This window comes from Eptatretus burgeri, chromosome 9 (assembly GCF_056783735.1).
Source record: "Eptatretus burgeri isolate ZD-2024b chromosome 9, Ebu_testis_v1, whole genome shotgun sequence".
Taxonomy (NCBI): domain Eukaryota; kingdom Metazoa; phylum Chordata; class Myxini; order Myxiniformes; family Myxinidae; genus Eptatretus; species Eptatretus burgeri.
The window spans coordinates 68,501,665-68,517,800 of record NC_140969.1 but is presented as its reverse complement, the minus strand read 5'-3'; the positions used below and the strand labels follow the sequence as shown (position 1 = coordinate 68,517,800).

The 16,136-nt window shown below is 42.8% G+C and overlaps 1 protein-coding gene across 2 annotated transcripts in view; it reads right to left on the bottom strand.

Annotated features, from left to right (window-relative positions):
- LOC147020292 (Golgi pH regulator-like) overlaps positions 1 to 16,136 on the bottom strand; it is an 80,567-nt gene that overhangs the window by 8,463 nt on the left and 55,968 nt on the right. For both annotated transcript variants that reach the window (XM_085895588.1, XM_085895589.1), the window contains exons 10-14: positions 9,809 to 9,897; positions 7,378 to 7,470; positions 7,106 to 7,201; positions 5,935 to 6,024; positions 1,011 to 1,076 (exon numbers count right to left, since the gene is read on the bottom strand). In XM_085895588.1, the coding sequence (XP_085751714.1) occupies positions 1,011 to 1,076; positions 5,935 to 6,024; positions 7,106 to 7,201; positions 7,378 to 7,470; positions 9,809 to 9,897 (434 nt within the window). The remainder of the gene's footprint in view (positions 1 to 1,010; positions 1,077 to 5,934; positions 6,025 to 7,105; positions 7,202 to 7,377; positions 7,471 to 9,808; positions 9,898 to 16,136) is intronic.

The following is a 16,136-nucleotide window of genomic DNA, read 5'->3' as shown; positions in this document are numbered from 1 at the left end:
CCTCAGCTCCCGCTCCTCCGGCGTTGTCGGCGAGCTCGTGCTTCGTGCCGGCACGTGTCGCCGTTCGACGCCACGGACCGGGGTTTTGGAGAATGAACGGGGTTTTCAGCGCTCTCTCGGTGCGGACGGGGGGAGGGGGGAAAGAAATCGTCGACACTCGGGGTCGAGAGGGAGAGGAAATGGCGGACGCTCCATCCCACCAGCGGGTTCTCGGGACCACACCGACTCCGGCGAACCCTCAGACAAGAACCCTCGAACAGGAGTGCGCTGTCTCTCTGTGTCTCTGTCTCTGTCTCTGTCTCTGTCTCTGTCTCTGTCTCTGTCTCTGTCTCTGTCTCTGTCTCTGTCTCTGTCTCTGTCTCTGTCTCTGTCTCTGTCTCTGTCTCTGTCTCTGTCTCTCTCTCTCTCTCTTCACACCGTCGTTTGTCCAAAAGGTCCAAGGCTCATCAGGATCAAGGGCTCCGCAGGGATCAACAGGCCGGCAGGAACAACAACCACAATCCCTTCGCAGAGCCATCCCTTTTTATATCACGGGGCTCCGCCCCGTTGCTCTGCCCCATTCTTTGCTCCACCCCCCTTCGAGGCGCTTCGAGAAAGGTCTCGAAGAGGGGCGTTCCTCCTCCCTGACCGCGTCACACCGCGCATCCACCAATCGGGCGCCAGCTGCCTCCACCCCGCTTCTCCTCCCTCACACCAAGCGCGGAGAAGAATGGCGCGAAAAAGCCCACCGAGCGTCCTTGTTGGTTTTTGTTTGAAATAAAAGATAGAAAAAGAAAAACAACTGACTCAAAGCATCGCAGCCCGAATGAATCACATTAATTCCCTCTAAACAACAGGTTTGGGGCTAACTACACATGCACTTAAGAGATACCTCACCTACGGGACCTGAATGGTGGTTTGCAAATTTCCACAGCCGTAACAGTATTATGCTTAGATGGGATAATACAGCACATATTCTGCCTTTCATTCAGTCCCAGTTCAGGCACGCTGTTTGTATGTGCTTCACTCACCATGATCTGTGCAAGGACCAGCACGATGACATTGGAAGACTTTGTGCTGGAGATGGCGTAGAAAAACTGCAATGAATATATAAGGGTGAGCCATACATTTTCATTTCTACACCCTAAAGTTTTTAATGACATTAAAAGAATTGCCATTTACCAGCACATAGCTAACAGCCAGCACACCTGAAAACTTTCAATCTAGATTTTTTTTTTTTCAACGGAATGAAGATTAAAAAATAAAAAAGTATACCAACGGGAAAACGTTCCTGTGCACCATTAAAAAATATTATTATACAAAATGATACTGACATGTACCCTTGCAATATACAGTGCCTTCAGAAAGTATTTACACCCCTTGACTTTTTCACATTTCGTTGTTACAGCCTGAATTTAAAATGGATTAAATTGAGATTTTTTGTCACCGATCTAAACAAAATACCCCATAATGACAAAGTGAAAACATGTTTTTAGAAATGTATACAAATTAATTTAAGATGAAATACAGAAATATCTAACTTGCATAGGTATTCAGCCCCCTGAGTCAATACTTTGTAGAAGTGCATTTGGAAGTGATCACAGCTTTGAGTCTTCCTGGGTATGTTTATCAGCTTTGCACATCTGGATTTGGGGATTTTCTCCCATTCTTCTTTGCAGATTTGCTCAAGCTCTGTCAAGTTGAATGGGGAGCGTCGGTGAACAGCAATCTTCAAGTCTTTCCACGGATTCTCAATGGGATTCAAGTCTGGGCTTCGGCTGGGCCACTCAAGGACTTTCACGTTCTTGTTCTGAAGCCATTCCAGTGTTGCTTTGGCTGGATGCTTGTGGCCATTGTCCTGTTGGAACGTAAATCTTCACCGCAGTCTAAGGTTCTTTTGCACCCTGAAGCAGGTTCTCCTCAAGGATTTCCCTGTATTTGGCTCCTCATTGTTCCCTATATCTTTGCAGGTCTCCCAGTCCATGCCGCTGAAAAGCAGCCATAGCATGATGCTGCTGCCACCATGCTTCACAGTAGGGATGGTGTTAGATGAGTGATTAGCTGTGCTCGGTTTCCACCAGATGTAGCGCTTTGCATTCAGGCCAAAGAGTTCAATTTTTGTCTCATCAGACGACATAATCTTTGACTCATGCTTTGAGTCTTTCAGGTGCTTTTTTGCAAACTTCAGGTGTGCTGTCACGTGCCTTTTTCTCAGGAGTGGCTTCCATCTGGTCAATCTCTCATAAAGTCTCGATTTGTTAAGTGCTGCAGAGACTGTTGTCGTTCCAGTAGGTTCTCCAATCTCAGCCAAGAAACTGTAGTTCTGTCAGAGTGGTCATTGGGTTCTTGGTCACCTCCTTAACTAAATAAATTTCTTCTTGCCCAGTTTCTTAGTTTGGTCAGACAGCCAGCTCGAGGAAGACCCTGGGTAGTTCCATATTCTTTCCTTTTCCTAATGATGGAGCTTACTGTGCTCTTGGGAACTTTCAACACCAGAAATTGTTTTATACCCTTCCCCAGCGGAATTCTATCGCGGAATTCTATAATTCTATCGCGGAGCTCTTCGGATACTTTCTTGGACTTCATGGTAGAGTTTCTGCTCTGACATGCACTGTCAACTGTGGGACCATGTATAGAAAGGTGTGTTTCTTTCTAAATAATTTCCAATCAATTGACTTGGCCACAGGTGGACTCCAATCAAGTTGCAGAGATATCTCAAGGATGATCAAAGGAAATTGGATGCACCTGGAGTGTCATAGCAAAGGGATTGAATATTTATTGACTCAAGACATTTTCGCTTTTCATTTTTAATTAATTCCTAAAAATTTCTGGAAAAAAAAAATTCCACTGACATAGGATGGAGATCGGTGACAAAAAATATATATTATTTTAATCAATTTTAAATTCGGGCTGCAACACAACAAAATATGAAAGTCAAGGGGTGTGAATACTTTCTGAAGGCACTGTTATGGTCAGCCAACATGTGCCTTGACACGCTCTCCAATTTACCAGTGAATATCCGGAATTTACACCTGCATACACTATGCACTGCACGCACAAATTGCCAAACATATGCACCAATTCATGTGACAGTGCTACACGTGGTGCTGAGCAAATTGCAATGCAGCACGATTCTGTGAACCATCCCAGCTGTGAAAAGTATTTCATCGATGTCTAAACGTCGTAAACGTGATACCACTATGTGCTATTGGCATGCTTGAGATAGGAAGGCTACAAAACATTGTGGCTCGGCACTTTGGTGTTAATCGGTACACCATAGTCACTTTATATACCTGGTGTTGGCTTAATGGTTAGGGTGGTGGGCTTGGGATCCAAGGATCCTGAGTTCAAATCCCACTCAGCTGTTGAATTAACACCAGGTGGGGTTGACTCTGCCTGTCATCCTTCCGAGGTCGGCAAAATGAGTGTCAGTATGCTGGTATCCTGTGTCGGGGTGGTGACCCGTCCATGATTGTGCCCAATAGCCAAGGAGACTGCTTAGGCAGCAACAACGCTCTGCAGAGAGTATGGTCCCAATGGATGGATGGATAGTCACTATGGAGACGTTATCAACAAACTGGCAACATCAAAGATCGTCCACGTTCTCGGCGACCGCCTGTGAGATTACATCAGCAGGATAACCATAACCGGTAAGTGCACCTCAGGAATCGGTTACAGACATCAAGTTTGACAGCTCAGAGCATCCCTGACCTGCGACAAATCAGTGCCAGAACTGTCAGGAATCTGATACGTGAGTATAACATCAGACCATGACGAACAGCAGTACCTCCGATTTTCTTACCAAGTCATCCACATGCGTGCATAGCTTGATGTTTGGTAACGTCGGAAGTTCATGAGACAAGATTGGGCTGCTATCCTCTTTCAGACGAGTTGAGGTTCCATCTTGACAGGAGTGATGGCCGTTATCATGCTTGTATGACGGGAAGGGGAACATCAAGTTGACGCATGTGTTGTGGAACGATCGTCATTTGGCGGTGGAAGCATGATGGTATGGGGAGGCATCACCGAACATCACAGAACCCAGCTGCAGTACCATCATGAAGTTCTCTGTTCTCACGTCCTCCCGTTCCTGCAGGTTCATGTACGTTGCATCACACTTCAACAGGATAACGCATGGTTTCATGTCACACGAGTTGTCACCAACTTCATCGCACAACAGGATCATTTCCACACTTCCCTGGCCAGCTTTTTCACCTGACCTTTCTCCCATAGAACATGTGTGGCCCAACTGCGGCAGGCCTTGGTACAGATCTGGAATGACATCCATCAAGCCTTTTTCAACCATCTTGTCGCCTTAATGAGGCACCGTTGATAAGTGGTCACACAAGATACTGAGTTCACAGACTTTTGACCACGCCCTTCTTCGAGCCTCTGTAAACTTGTATTGCAGAAGTGTTAACATTCTCAAGTCGATTTTATGTATAACAAAGACTAAATATTGATATGACCAAATACCGTGATGAGTTTGCCTTCATTTTTCATTTCACATCGGTGTACATGATGCACAGGAACTTCTTTTCCCATTCGTATATATCACAGATAGGTGAGTGGACTCCATTTTCTACCACCTCCTTTCTGGTCATGCACCCTCTGCCTTTTCTGTGCCTTGTCCCTTCCTCACCACCCCCCACCCCCTCTGCCCCCTTCCCTCCAAGTTTCTGCATGATGCACACAGACCACCAACAACCCCCTTCTGATGAAACTCCCAAAATCCAGAATCATTGCTCACCTCCCTCCACTCATTTGTTACTCTTTATTCTCATCTGTGGAACCAACTTACACATTCTCTTCAATCACGTTCTTCCTTTAAGGTCTTCAAGATAGGTCTTCAAGTTAAGGCTGTTTACCACCATCTCAGATAATCACCCATCCAGTCATAATCTTTTCAGTCCTCATCAAGTCCCCCTCCCTCCTCACCTGCCCCCAATCCCACCTCACTTCAATTTTTCCTTCCTGAGAGTTTGCTTCTTTATCCATCTTAGCCACACCATGAATACTCCCCTACCCCTCATTTTAACCTGCATCCCTTGTTTGTCAGTCTCCGTATATTTTGGCTGTCAGCCCTGCTGTTTGTTTGCTGGCCCTCTCTTGTTCTGCTGTTCCTTTTGAACTGTTGCATCCTGATATGCTCTGCATTCTCGCTCTTCCATAAGCCTTGACCGTGTATAAAACTAAATAAATCACAACTTTGAAGAAATTAGCAAGTTGCCCATGTCCACATGGGATTCGAGTCAGGGTAGAGATGGAGCCAGCAAAAATGCAAAAGGCATCTTCTTTCAGAGCCGGCAAGCTACAGAGCAACAATTCACATTTATTGCCACATCTGATGCAATTTAAATGATCTAATCGTGGCGAGGTGCTCCATTTGAAACTGGTTGTTCGATATACGTAGCTTTTTTGATGCAAAGGGTCCGATTTGTATTGGTGTCAAACCAATTGCAAATTAATAGTCGGAGGATGAAGTAAAACATTTGTTCTCGTGTAACTGGTAGTTGCAAAATCGTATCGCATGCCACATTAATATTTACAAACTCACCAACTATCGGTTATAATTATTTTGCATTACTTAACCCCCCGACCCCTTGCTTGTATTCCTGTGATTACCCAAATAAATACGTCTCTTAAAATTTATACAAGTTTGTCTTCAACTTTATATGCCACTCATAAATGCCTTCGACAGGTACATGGGTCATGATGAAAATGCTCTTGCAAGCAAAAACAGACAATTGTAACAGTAATTCATCGAATGCCATGTTACAATGCACTATTTCACCAGACAACACAGGGCACCTGACAGGTATGCAACAGGTAAAGCCTTTGGGTATCCAAATGAAAAAAAAAATTGTGCAATTTGTCTACCAACTACACCAACCAATAAAACGTACAATCAACAAACCTATCATACCCAGCAACCTACTTGCGTTTCAGGCCCACCTTGGTAAGGGTGATTAAAAGACCCCTGATAGAGGTAATAACGATGATTCCCACGAGAATGAAAGAGACGTGCTGCGACCAAAACTTCACCTGCATACAAGCACAGTCTATAATTAATCTCACATACAATCGTTTCTCACCTGTATTAGCAGGTATCGCTTGGATATTGTGCATCCAAGCTCCAAAATAATTTAAATTCATCACCAGGTAGCTTTCACCATCACCAAATTCATCACCAGAGAATTCATCACCACAAGAGCTTCTCCAACAGAGAAAAATATTTCCACTCAATAAAGAGAAGCAGGGAATGTGCTAATGGGTACACAAAGACAATAGACTACACCAATTTAGAGATTAGGCCTACATAACTACACCCAAGAAAACTCACATAATGGAAAGCAAGATCAGATGGATAGTTCTCTTACACTTACAGTAAAGGGCTCCGAGCTATCCCAGCCCCAATGAACTGCCATCACTTGGTGATACCGGGAGTCTGCTGCCCTCAGAGTTGCTACAGATCCATTCTCTGGTGGTTGTGACTGTCACAGCTTTTAGAAATAGTCATAAATACTTTTGTTGCACCTTCTGCAAAGGCCTCTGAAACCTATCTTTGTGTCCAGACTAGGTGGTGGTGAACTATTTTAGGCCAGGGAGCTCAAACCAATCTCCATGTTTTTCCATTCGCAGGATCCTGAACCAGGTTTGGAGGAGAAATCTGGCTTGTTTCAGAATCGGTGCGTGGTTTGGGTGAGCCGATACAAGACAAACCTATCGAGCTTGAACGAGTTCAGAATTTGGCATTGGAGATGAGGTATTAGACCCACACACAGAGAACAGGCAGGAGTAGACTCCTATTTTTAAGGAGAAGGGTGGAGGGCAAATACTTTAATTAACCATCTGTTCCACTCGGTACACAATTGCCTCAAACAGGTTCACATCTTTAGGTTAATTTGGGTAAAAGGGTAATTGTCACAACCTCCAATAAGTGGTGTGCTTAACCTCATGCGACAATAACTGCACAACAATGACTACCAAGAGATTTGAAGAAAAGTTCCAAATATCATCCACATGAACAGCCATTTTAAACACAGGTCACAAATATGATGAAGTAAGTTCAGTGACATGTGTACCATCCACTTTCAATGTACGTGCCATGTTGCATCTCACTCACATCCAAGCTGAGCCCAAAATACCCAGCCGTTATCTCCAAGCCCCGTGTCACAGGGTCAGTCTTTCCTACTCGATCAAACACGATGTTCACAGTTGCCTAGCAATTTAAACACAGAGTTAATGAGTTCAGATAGTACAAGTAATACAAGTTTTGTGGAGAACAATGAAAAAAAAATAACTATGGTAGGACAGCGAGGAAAGAGGGTATTGGAAAAGCTCACGGTGCAAGTATGCAACCGATCATAGACCTTGAAAGACTGATGGTCAACTCACAATGAATATTTTCCAGATGCAGTAGCCAGAGAAGAAGTAACCCAGGTAGTTAAAGTACCGTCCCTGCAGCGTACGTGAATAGGCCACCCGTTCCTACAGGTTAAAAGAAAACAGTTAAAGCCTTTTTTAAGCTAACATAAGAGCTTATAAATACATTCCTCAAATACACAACCAGGATGTTAGGAGACATCAGTGTACTTTACATGTATTAAAAGGACACGAATACTGTATATATATGATGGACAGATCAACAAATACAGGACTTCAACCCAGATTCCGAGCTTGAGAGTTAGGAGTACTAAACAGGCTAACCCAAACAAGCATGTGTTTAATTTCATTAAGTATCAAAAATAAAACTGGAGTGAAGTTGATGCAGCGCCATCACAAATCTCCACGCTTCCCACCAAAAGCAGTTGAAATATGCCAAAAAGTTCCACCAGGAATTACCCAATATCAAATTTTGAGTTAAAAATACATTTATGTTTTGACCCTTGTGACCCCAAGTCTCCACCTCCTGGGGTATGAACCTATTGGTCAAATCTAAAAATAAAGAAATAAAAGTTACATATTTCATGCATCCCCAAATGTTGATTGCATATTCAGTTTCATTTAAAAATCTGCCCATCATGGCATTTTTGGGGTATTTGACCTTTTGACCCTCCACCAGGGGGCAGGGAAAAAAATGAGTTTATTTTTCTTTCTATACATAGTCGAGGTTTGTGGAAGAGCGAGCACAGTGAACGGATCAGGACATAACAGACAAAAAAAGGATGCAAAACACATACATGGGGTGGACAAGTTGGATACAGAAGGAAGCTCCAAGGAGGGAAAACTGCGGAAATGGAAGGAGGGCTTGTGGGTAGGGTTAATGAGAGTAGAATAGATCATGGTTTTGGATTGGGGACGATCTGAGATGGTGGTGAACAGCTGTCTTGAAGACCTGGAGGGAAGAATGAAATTTAAGAGAATGTGGAAGTCAATGCCACAGGCAGGAAAGAGAGAGGAACAAATGATTGGAGGTGAGCAGTGATCCTGAATTTAGGTAGTTTCACCAGAAGGGTTGATGGATCATGTGAGCTCTGTAGAAACTTATGGGGGGGGGGGGGTTGAGGAAGACAAAGCATGGAAAAAACAGAGGGTGCAAGACCGGAAAGGAGGCGGTAAAAGACGAGAGACCACCGACCTGTCTGTGATGGTGAAGTGATCGACCCAGAGACTCAGCTTCATTGTGGGAGATTCCAATAATCTTGAAGGCCTTGGTTTCCACAGCATCAAGCTGACCAAGAAGTGAGGCAGGGGAGCTGGCCCAGATGGGGTACAGTACTCCATCAAGCTATGGGTGAAGGCTTTGTAGGTGGGTAGGAGGGTGCCAAGGAAGGACTTAAAACGATGGAGGATACCCAGTCGGCAGCTGGCTTTGTAGGCGAACTTTGAAATGTAGTTTGGCCAAGAAAGTTCATGTCTGGTAGTGAGACCCAGGAGTTTGAATGACTGAACTTCCTCAAGAGGATTGTTAAGAAAGTAAATAGGAGGGTTTGCCAGACAGTCCTTTTGGAGAGAGATAGTGAGAGTGTGAGATTTGTCAAGATTAAAAGACATTCCAAGTGTTTGACTATCTTCTAATTTGGTCAAGGTCTGAAGAAAGGGAATAGGTTGCAGCGTGCCCATCTGAAGGATAAGGGATGTGACGACAGGGTGGAGTAATCAGAAAATCGATATAGAGGATTTTTCAGAGTCAAAGAGATCATTGATGAAGATCAGGAATAGGACTGGACTCAGAAAACTGGCTTGGGGCACTCCAACCTTGATAGGGAGAGAAGATGAAAGGATTCCATTGAGACCCACACATTGGCTACGAGAGTCGAGAAAGTCAGTAAGCCATGTGTGGAGTTGGCCTTGCATGCCATTGGCAGAGAGTTTGGAGAATAAGGCAGGATGGGGGATCTTGGACCTTCTTGCCATGTAACACGGCAAAATGACATGAGAATTGCACCTGCATAGGCCGGCGATGATCCATCGTGGCGAAGCGTCACAAGGCTACACCAGCCATACACATTATCCAGATACTACATGCAATGAAGATGTCCAGTGGTTTATAGTTCACTCTGGGCATTTAGGGTATCTTGGAATTTTTGGCCAGAAATGGCTTAGGCAGAGGTCATCCATGTAAAGGTCACTCTTGTAAAAGCTCAAAGGGAATCAGACAATTATCTTTATGTCATCTCAAAGAGACTGTCGGGTCAATTGACACACCATAGCACATTGAACACGTCAGGATACAGATGACACCCCTGCACCACCCTCCTATTTTATTACACATTGCCTATTGAAAGCGCTTCGGAACAGTGAGGGCGAACAATGTGATAAAAGTTAAAATAAATAAAGAAACGATTAGAATATGACAATGAAAAACAAAAGACAATTGCTGTACCTTACTCGCATGTAGATCTACCACTTCAACAAAAAGTTGTCTACTAAGCTCTTCTAGTGCAGAGACTTCCTCCCTTAGAGCACCACAGCCTGCAAGACAGTTGTATAAAGGGGAATGTCAACTAAATGCTGAACAAAAGGGATCAAAGCCATTCCTTCACCTCACCACTATTCAATCTCCAGGAGTGTGCCTTTGCAGCATCACTCAAGTCCACCGTCTGGAGTTCTTCCATAGCAGAAGGACTGCAGTGGAAAGGACGATAAGGATCATCTGCTTCATCTTGAAGTCTGAGCCATCATGTAAACGTCATCATATGAACCAGCTCCCTGGTCATCATTGTTCTCATATCCTTAATATTGTTGTGGGAATGGCTTCTCGGTGTTAAATATGCTTAATTGTATTGTACAGCCATTTCCTTGAAGTGAATATTTAGCGTAAGCGTAAAGTAATTAAATGCAATATCACATATGCGTCACTATTACGTTTAGAAAGGCACTATGAATGTTCTATGTCTGTGGCTGGAATTATCAACCCCTTTGTCCCCATTTATTTAATGTCTTAATCATTTATCTGTTAAAACGTTTCTCTTCAAAGCCGCTCGCTAAGCCTTGCAGCGCAAGCATGGTGCAAAATAAAGAAGCACCAAACGGCGGTTAGCTCGTAGTGGTTGCTCTGAGCTTGGGGTGGTTGCTGTTAGAGCTCGTGGAGTTGTGTTACCCCGCCCACCATGCCGAATAATGATCAATGGCCATTGATCGTGGAGGGGGCATGGGACTCGTGAAAGATGCTCGTGCCCAAAGTAATAAAAAGGCAGGAGCACCGGACAAAGAGGAGCTTTTGCCTTGGCCTTGGCACCTCAAGCTGTGTCAAAGCCTGAGGGAGAAAATGGCCAAGTCACTCCTTGTCAAAAGAGCTGCGTCTCTTTCTTTCCCCTCAACCAGCTACAAGGAACTATCATTCAGCCCCTGACCAGGAGGCGAGGACTCTGCCTCACTTCTTCTTGCAGGACTCTGCCTCGGGTTCACGCAACTTTCTCCATTGCCATGCATTCCCCCATGTCTATCTCTTGTGGTGTATCTGATGGGCCCAGATCAGTAAGAATAAATAAGAATCTCCCAACAGTTCATTGGCAGCAAGGGCATGTACGCATGAGTTAAGGGATTATTTTATTGTTGGTTGCATCATTTAATTTTGTGTATTGCTTCATTCTGGTTTTCTTCCTCCATGCCATTTTCTTGATAATTGATATACCCAGTCTCAGGGTCAATACAGCTTGCCCTGGCTGTTTTGTTTGGTGGATTCGGCTGGTTGCAGGTTAATGGTGGTGCGGTTCAAACCGCTTTGCCACACCTTGTGAACTCACGGTTTGCTGGGCCGAATTAGAGACATGGGTGTCTATTGGTGTGACACCTGGTTAAGTATTCGGCCCCACGAGCAGTGTAACGCAATGAATAAGGAACTTGCTCGGGGCTGTGGACTTAGCTGGTGGTTGCAGTCGCTTTGACACGACCTGCGGTCCTCAAACTGGGCAACTGGAACGGACCCGCGGCTGTTACAACATTATAACTCCTCCCCCACAAAACACCTCGATGCACCATCACATTCATAATCATAATCATCTATCATCACAGTCCATACAAGATTGTCACCCAAAACAATATCCTCAACCACACTCCCCTTGAAAACCACTCTTCTGAAGCAACACTTAGTCGTGAAAAGAGAGTCCATCTGGCCAGACTAATGCAAACACGACCCTTCCGCATGACAATACTTCCTTCAGTATCAACATCGGCTCCAAAATACAGTAAACCCAGCATGTCCCCTCTGTCTATCCACCCCATATCGGACTAGCTTGTCCTCCTGTTCCAAAACAGACATCTCTTCCAAATATCTTCTTCACTTGATCTTCGGGAGCATCCAGTGGACCTGCTGGATACTTTAATGCTGCTCGTCATTTTTGCTTGATGAGGGATTGAGGCAACAACAACCACCACCCTTCAAATACAAACCAAGCACACAAAGGAGCCACCCAAGGAACTACATATCTGTCATCACAAAGCGATCGATCGCCAAGGGTAAGCCTCCACAGCAGCAATACAGTGATGGAAATAGTCTTTTCAGACTGCCATACGACCTTGACCATTAACATTTAGGGATAGTGCAAATTAAGAAAATTTATTCGTTATGATCAAGTGTTTTTTGTTAATTAGGACACAATCAGGAAAAGTAGGTCAAGGATTCTAATCAAATATCAGGTGCACAACTTCAATGCAGGTCCACTATTATGATGCAAGAATATCTTGGAAGGCCCAGCAGTCTTTGAGATTCCACATTGGTAAAAATGAGTGATGACAAAAAAAATAACCATAATAATAATTATTATTATTATTATTCAGAACGAATTTTGACCTTGACCTTCAACTCGGAGGGGTATGATGTAAATCAAGCCTAAATACGTCGTGCTCGAGGCTATCTAGGGAGGGCATTTTTGTTGCGATCAGAAAAACCTTAAAGGTCTCATGACACCCAAAAGTACTGAAATTGCATACAATATATATATATATATATACATATATAAATATATATATATATATATATATATATACACATATACATATATACATACATACATACATACATACACACACACGTCCTCTCGGAGTTTTTCATCGTGATTTCAGATCTATCAATGTTTTTTCACAATACTCGTTCTGTAAAATGTAAAATTAAAAAAAACAAATCTCTTCGGGAATGCCCCTAAAAATTCTGCCAAAATCTACTGAAAGGAGCGTAACCCACATGAAGTCAACTGCAGGACGACAAAGGCTGCACCTAAATTACTCGGGTTGGTGGTCTACGTGATTCTATTGGCTTCCTGTGTGTTTCCACATTCGATTGGTCGACTCAATCGCTTCGTTCATTTCTGGTTTAAAAAAATCAAACATTTGGTTTTGACTAATGGATGACATGGACTTTGATTTGTCTGGTGGCGACAGTGAGTGTGAGAGAAATGAAGGATTTTGGTCTGAATGAGATGGAGAATTGTCGGATAACGTAGTCACGGGAGGTGAAGTTCAGGCAGCTGGAAATGGAATACGGCCTTAGCAGTTCGAGCCCGAAGCAGGACAAGCAGAGGAAAATGGCGATTAAATTCCCAGCGTTCATGATGATCGGGAGGACATCAAAGGAAGACTTTGCAATAACAACTGGTTAGACTAAATCCTATTCGTAATTGAATAATGTAAATTCGACTTGCATACTGCTCGATATCAGAAATATTTTAGTGAGGTGACGTGACCAGCGCAACGGACATGTTACTCTGCGGCGAATGAATCACAAGGCTAGCCCATGTCATCCGCTGTGTCTCTCCACGCATAAAACAAAGCAATCTCGCTGTCCGGATACGATGTAAACTTGTGTGCAGAACACACCTTGCGACACAATTGTCTAGAGTAGTCCGATAAATCTGACGTTCTGTTGCATTTTTATTTATTTTATGACTACTGTCGTCATGTAGCACCAGTAGAAAACAATGAAGAAACTAGAACGGGCACTCAGTAGAGCGCATACCTTCGCCAACGCTACATTTTGCCCCCCCAGAAACCGTTGATTGTGAGGTTATTTAATCCCATACCATATCTGCCATTCATATGTGTTATGATGGCTTAAAAACATTAAATTTCCTGCTGTTTGACACTGATTCACGTACATTATACAATTCTGTATGAACTCCCTGACCTTTTTGGGTGTCGGTGTCAAGTCAATCTGATGACAACTGGTCACATTATAAGAAATAAGTTCAGTGACACCCCCCCCCCCCAATGCTTTAAACTCACCAATAAAGTCACTGTCAAATATTACACATCACAGGATAGGGAATTGAATTCTAAACATTTTGAATCTACTTACATGCAAATTGTATAAGAATTGACCACGTTATGATAATAAAGGTCGTTGACCTCCCTGACCTTTGACCCAAACCGCTAACAAAGGTAATGACGTCATTGTGTCATATCGTATATCACAAGATTGGGCACTGAATTCACAACATTTTGGCATTGGTTGCATGCAAATTGGATAAAAATCGACCGCACTATGGCAAAATGATGATTTTGACCTTTTCATGACCTTGACCTTGACCTTTGTACTCTTAATTTTGTAATTGGTATTAGAGTGTGGGGAACAGAACAGTCAACATTTTGGTGTTGGTTTCATGCAAATCGGATAAGAATTGACCGTGTTATGACTAAAACCGCACATTTTGCAATGTCGTGACCCCTCCTGACCTTTGACTCCCAACCGCTAATAAGGGTTATTACGTCATTGTGTCATGTCACATATCACAAGATGGGGCCTTGAATTCTGAACATTTTGGCATTAGTTGCATGCAAATTGACCACGCTATGGTAAAAAGACGATTTTGACCTTTTCATGACCTTGACCTTTGACCCGATCGCTCCCAAAATCTAATCAAATGGTCCTCGGATAATAACCAATAATCCCACCAAATTTGCTGCGATTCAGTTCAATACTTTTGGAGTTATGCGAATAACAAACAAACAAACAAACACGCATATTCACAAATAAATAAATAAATACACAGCGATCAAAACATAACCTTCGCAACAAAGTTTGCGAAGGTAAAGAGAATAATAAAAGAAAGCTACAGCACGTCAGATTTATCAGACGAGTCGGATGGACGACGGATTTATCGGACGAGTCTAGACTCTAGAGTTGACAAGTAACTTGTATTAGCATGCACACAATGTATCAGTCAATGCGTAAGAGTCCCGAGGCTATGAGGCTGTGTAATAGGACAGATAAATTTGCCTTTCATAGTTGTGCCAACATATTTTCCCTGTTCATTTATTACAGCATTTTGGCTAAATGTTAATGAATAGCAAGCCAATGGAAGCAGTACCTTCACTTTAGAATAAAGCCATGTATGTCGAGTGCAGCCATATCTGGCTTGCATGTATGTGGAATCGTACCTATCCCAGCAGGCTGGTTTCAACGAACAATTCAATAAGCTGCAAAATGTGGGTGCAGGTTTTTTACATGGTTTGATTTTAAAATTATCTCCTTGCGCCTTGAAATGATGCAATATTAATGTTTAGTATTTTACTTGTATGTCCCTGTAAGTTTCTTTTTTAATGGAAAGGTTCAACAGTCACATTTAATATTTTGTGGACATGGTATAGCCCTTTATTGTGCATACATGTATTGGATTTGTACACGACTTCGACAAGGTAGTAAAGGGAAAATAATTGCCTCGTGATTGTTGTGCATACACGGCTCAGAAGCAGAATTTATTTTCTGCGAAACAATCACAGGAATTAAGACTATCAGTGAGATCGCAAACACATGTGCACAATGCATTTGTACGTACTTTATATGGCGTACGACATCGAGTCAATCCACTCTGTGCGAGTCGCATTCTGCAGATGACGTGAAGGCTGCGGTTTGCTGGTCAACTTTTTTAAGGGGCGGGGCATAGCAAGTTGTGAAAAGCACCAGAAATGTTCGAAATATTGGTCTAATTATCCCATTATTGATTTAAAAAAAGAAACATGGGCGATTTCTTCACGAGGAAGGTCAAGTTAATATATAAATAACCAGAAAGTTTTGAGTGTCATGGGACCTTCAATGGAGTTTTGGTGAAAAATGTTAAAATTACTACAATTTGATCATGCCCTTAAGAATTAGGTCAATGTAAAAATTGTATGGGTGCCTCTATGTCAACCCCGCATACTTTTTATTCCCATTCCCATAATTATTGATGGAATTTTTATTCCAAAAGTCCCAGCCAGCCCCGTTTGAGATACGGCTTAGAAATTGGCAGTGAAGGAAGAAAAATATTTTTTAAATAATTAAAAAAACTATATCGTGGTTTAGTACTCTGAGGGGTCTAAGAAACTCTGAGGTGCCATTAAATATTGAGAGACACCAATTGTAGAAACAAACCCTACAACAGCAATAATCCTTTCCTAATCCTATCGTTGGAGGCTCAGCAAGCTCAAATATGACAACAGTGACAGTGCCAACAGTGACAGGTTTTATTTGCTGGTATAAAATATAATGTGTATACTGTTTGCAGGGTATAAACAGGCCCCTCTCCCAACAAAGTACAGTACCGTCAATTAAAGGCACACACCAAACTGAGATAATGATAAGATCTTGCAATTATTCTTACTTTGAAACAAAACTGGCTTAAAATAATTTTCTATAAATTCAGTTCTGTATTTTAAAATACTAGTATGTGCCCGAACGTGCGTGCAAAAATAATAAATAAAAGATTGTGACGTCAACTGTGACGTCATAGGTTTGG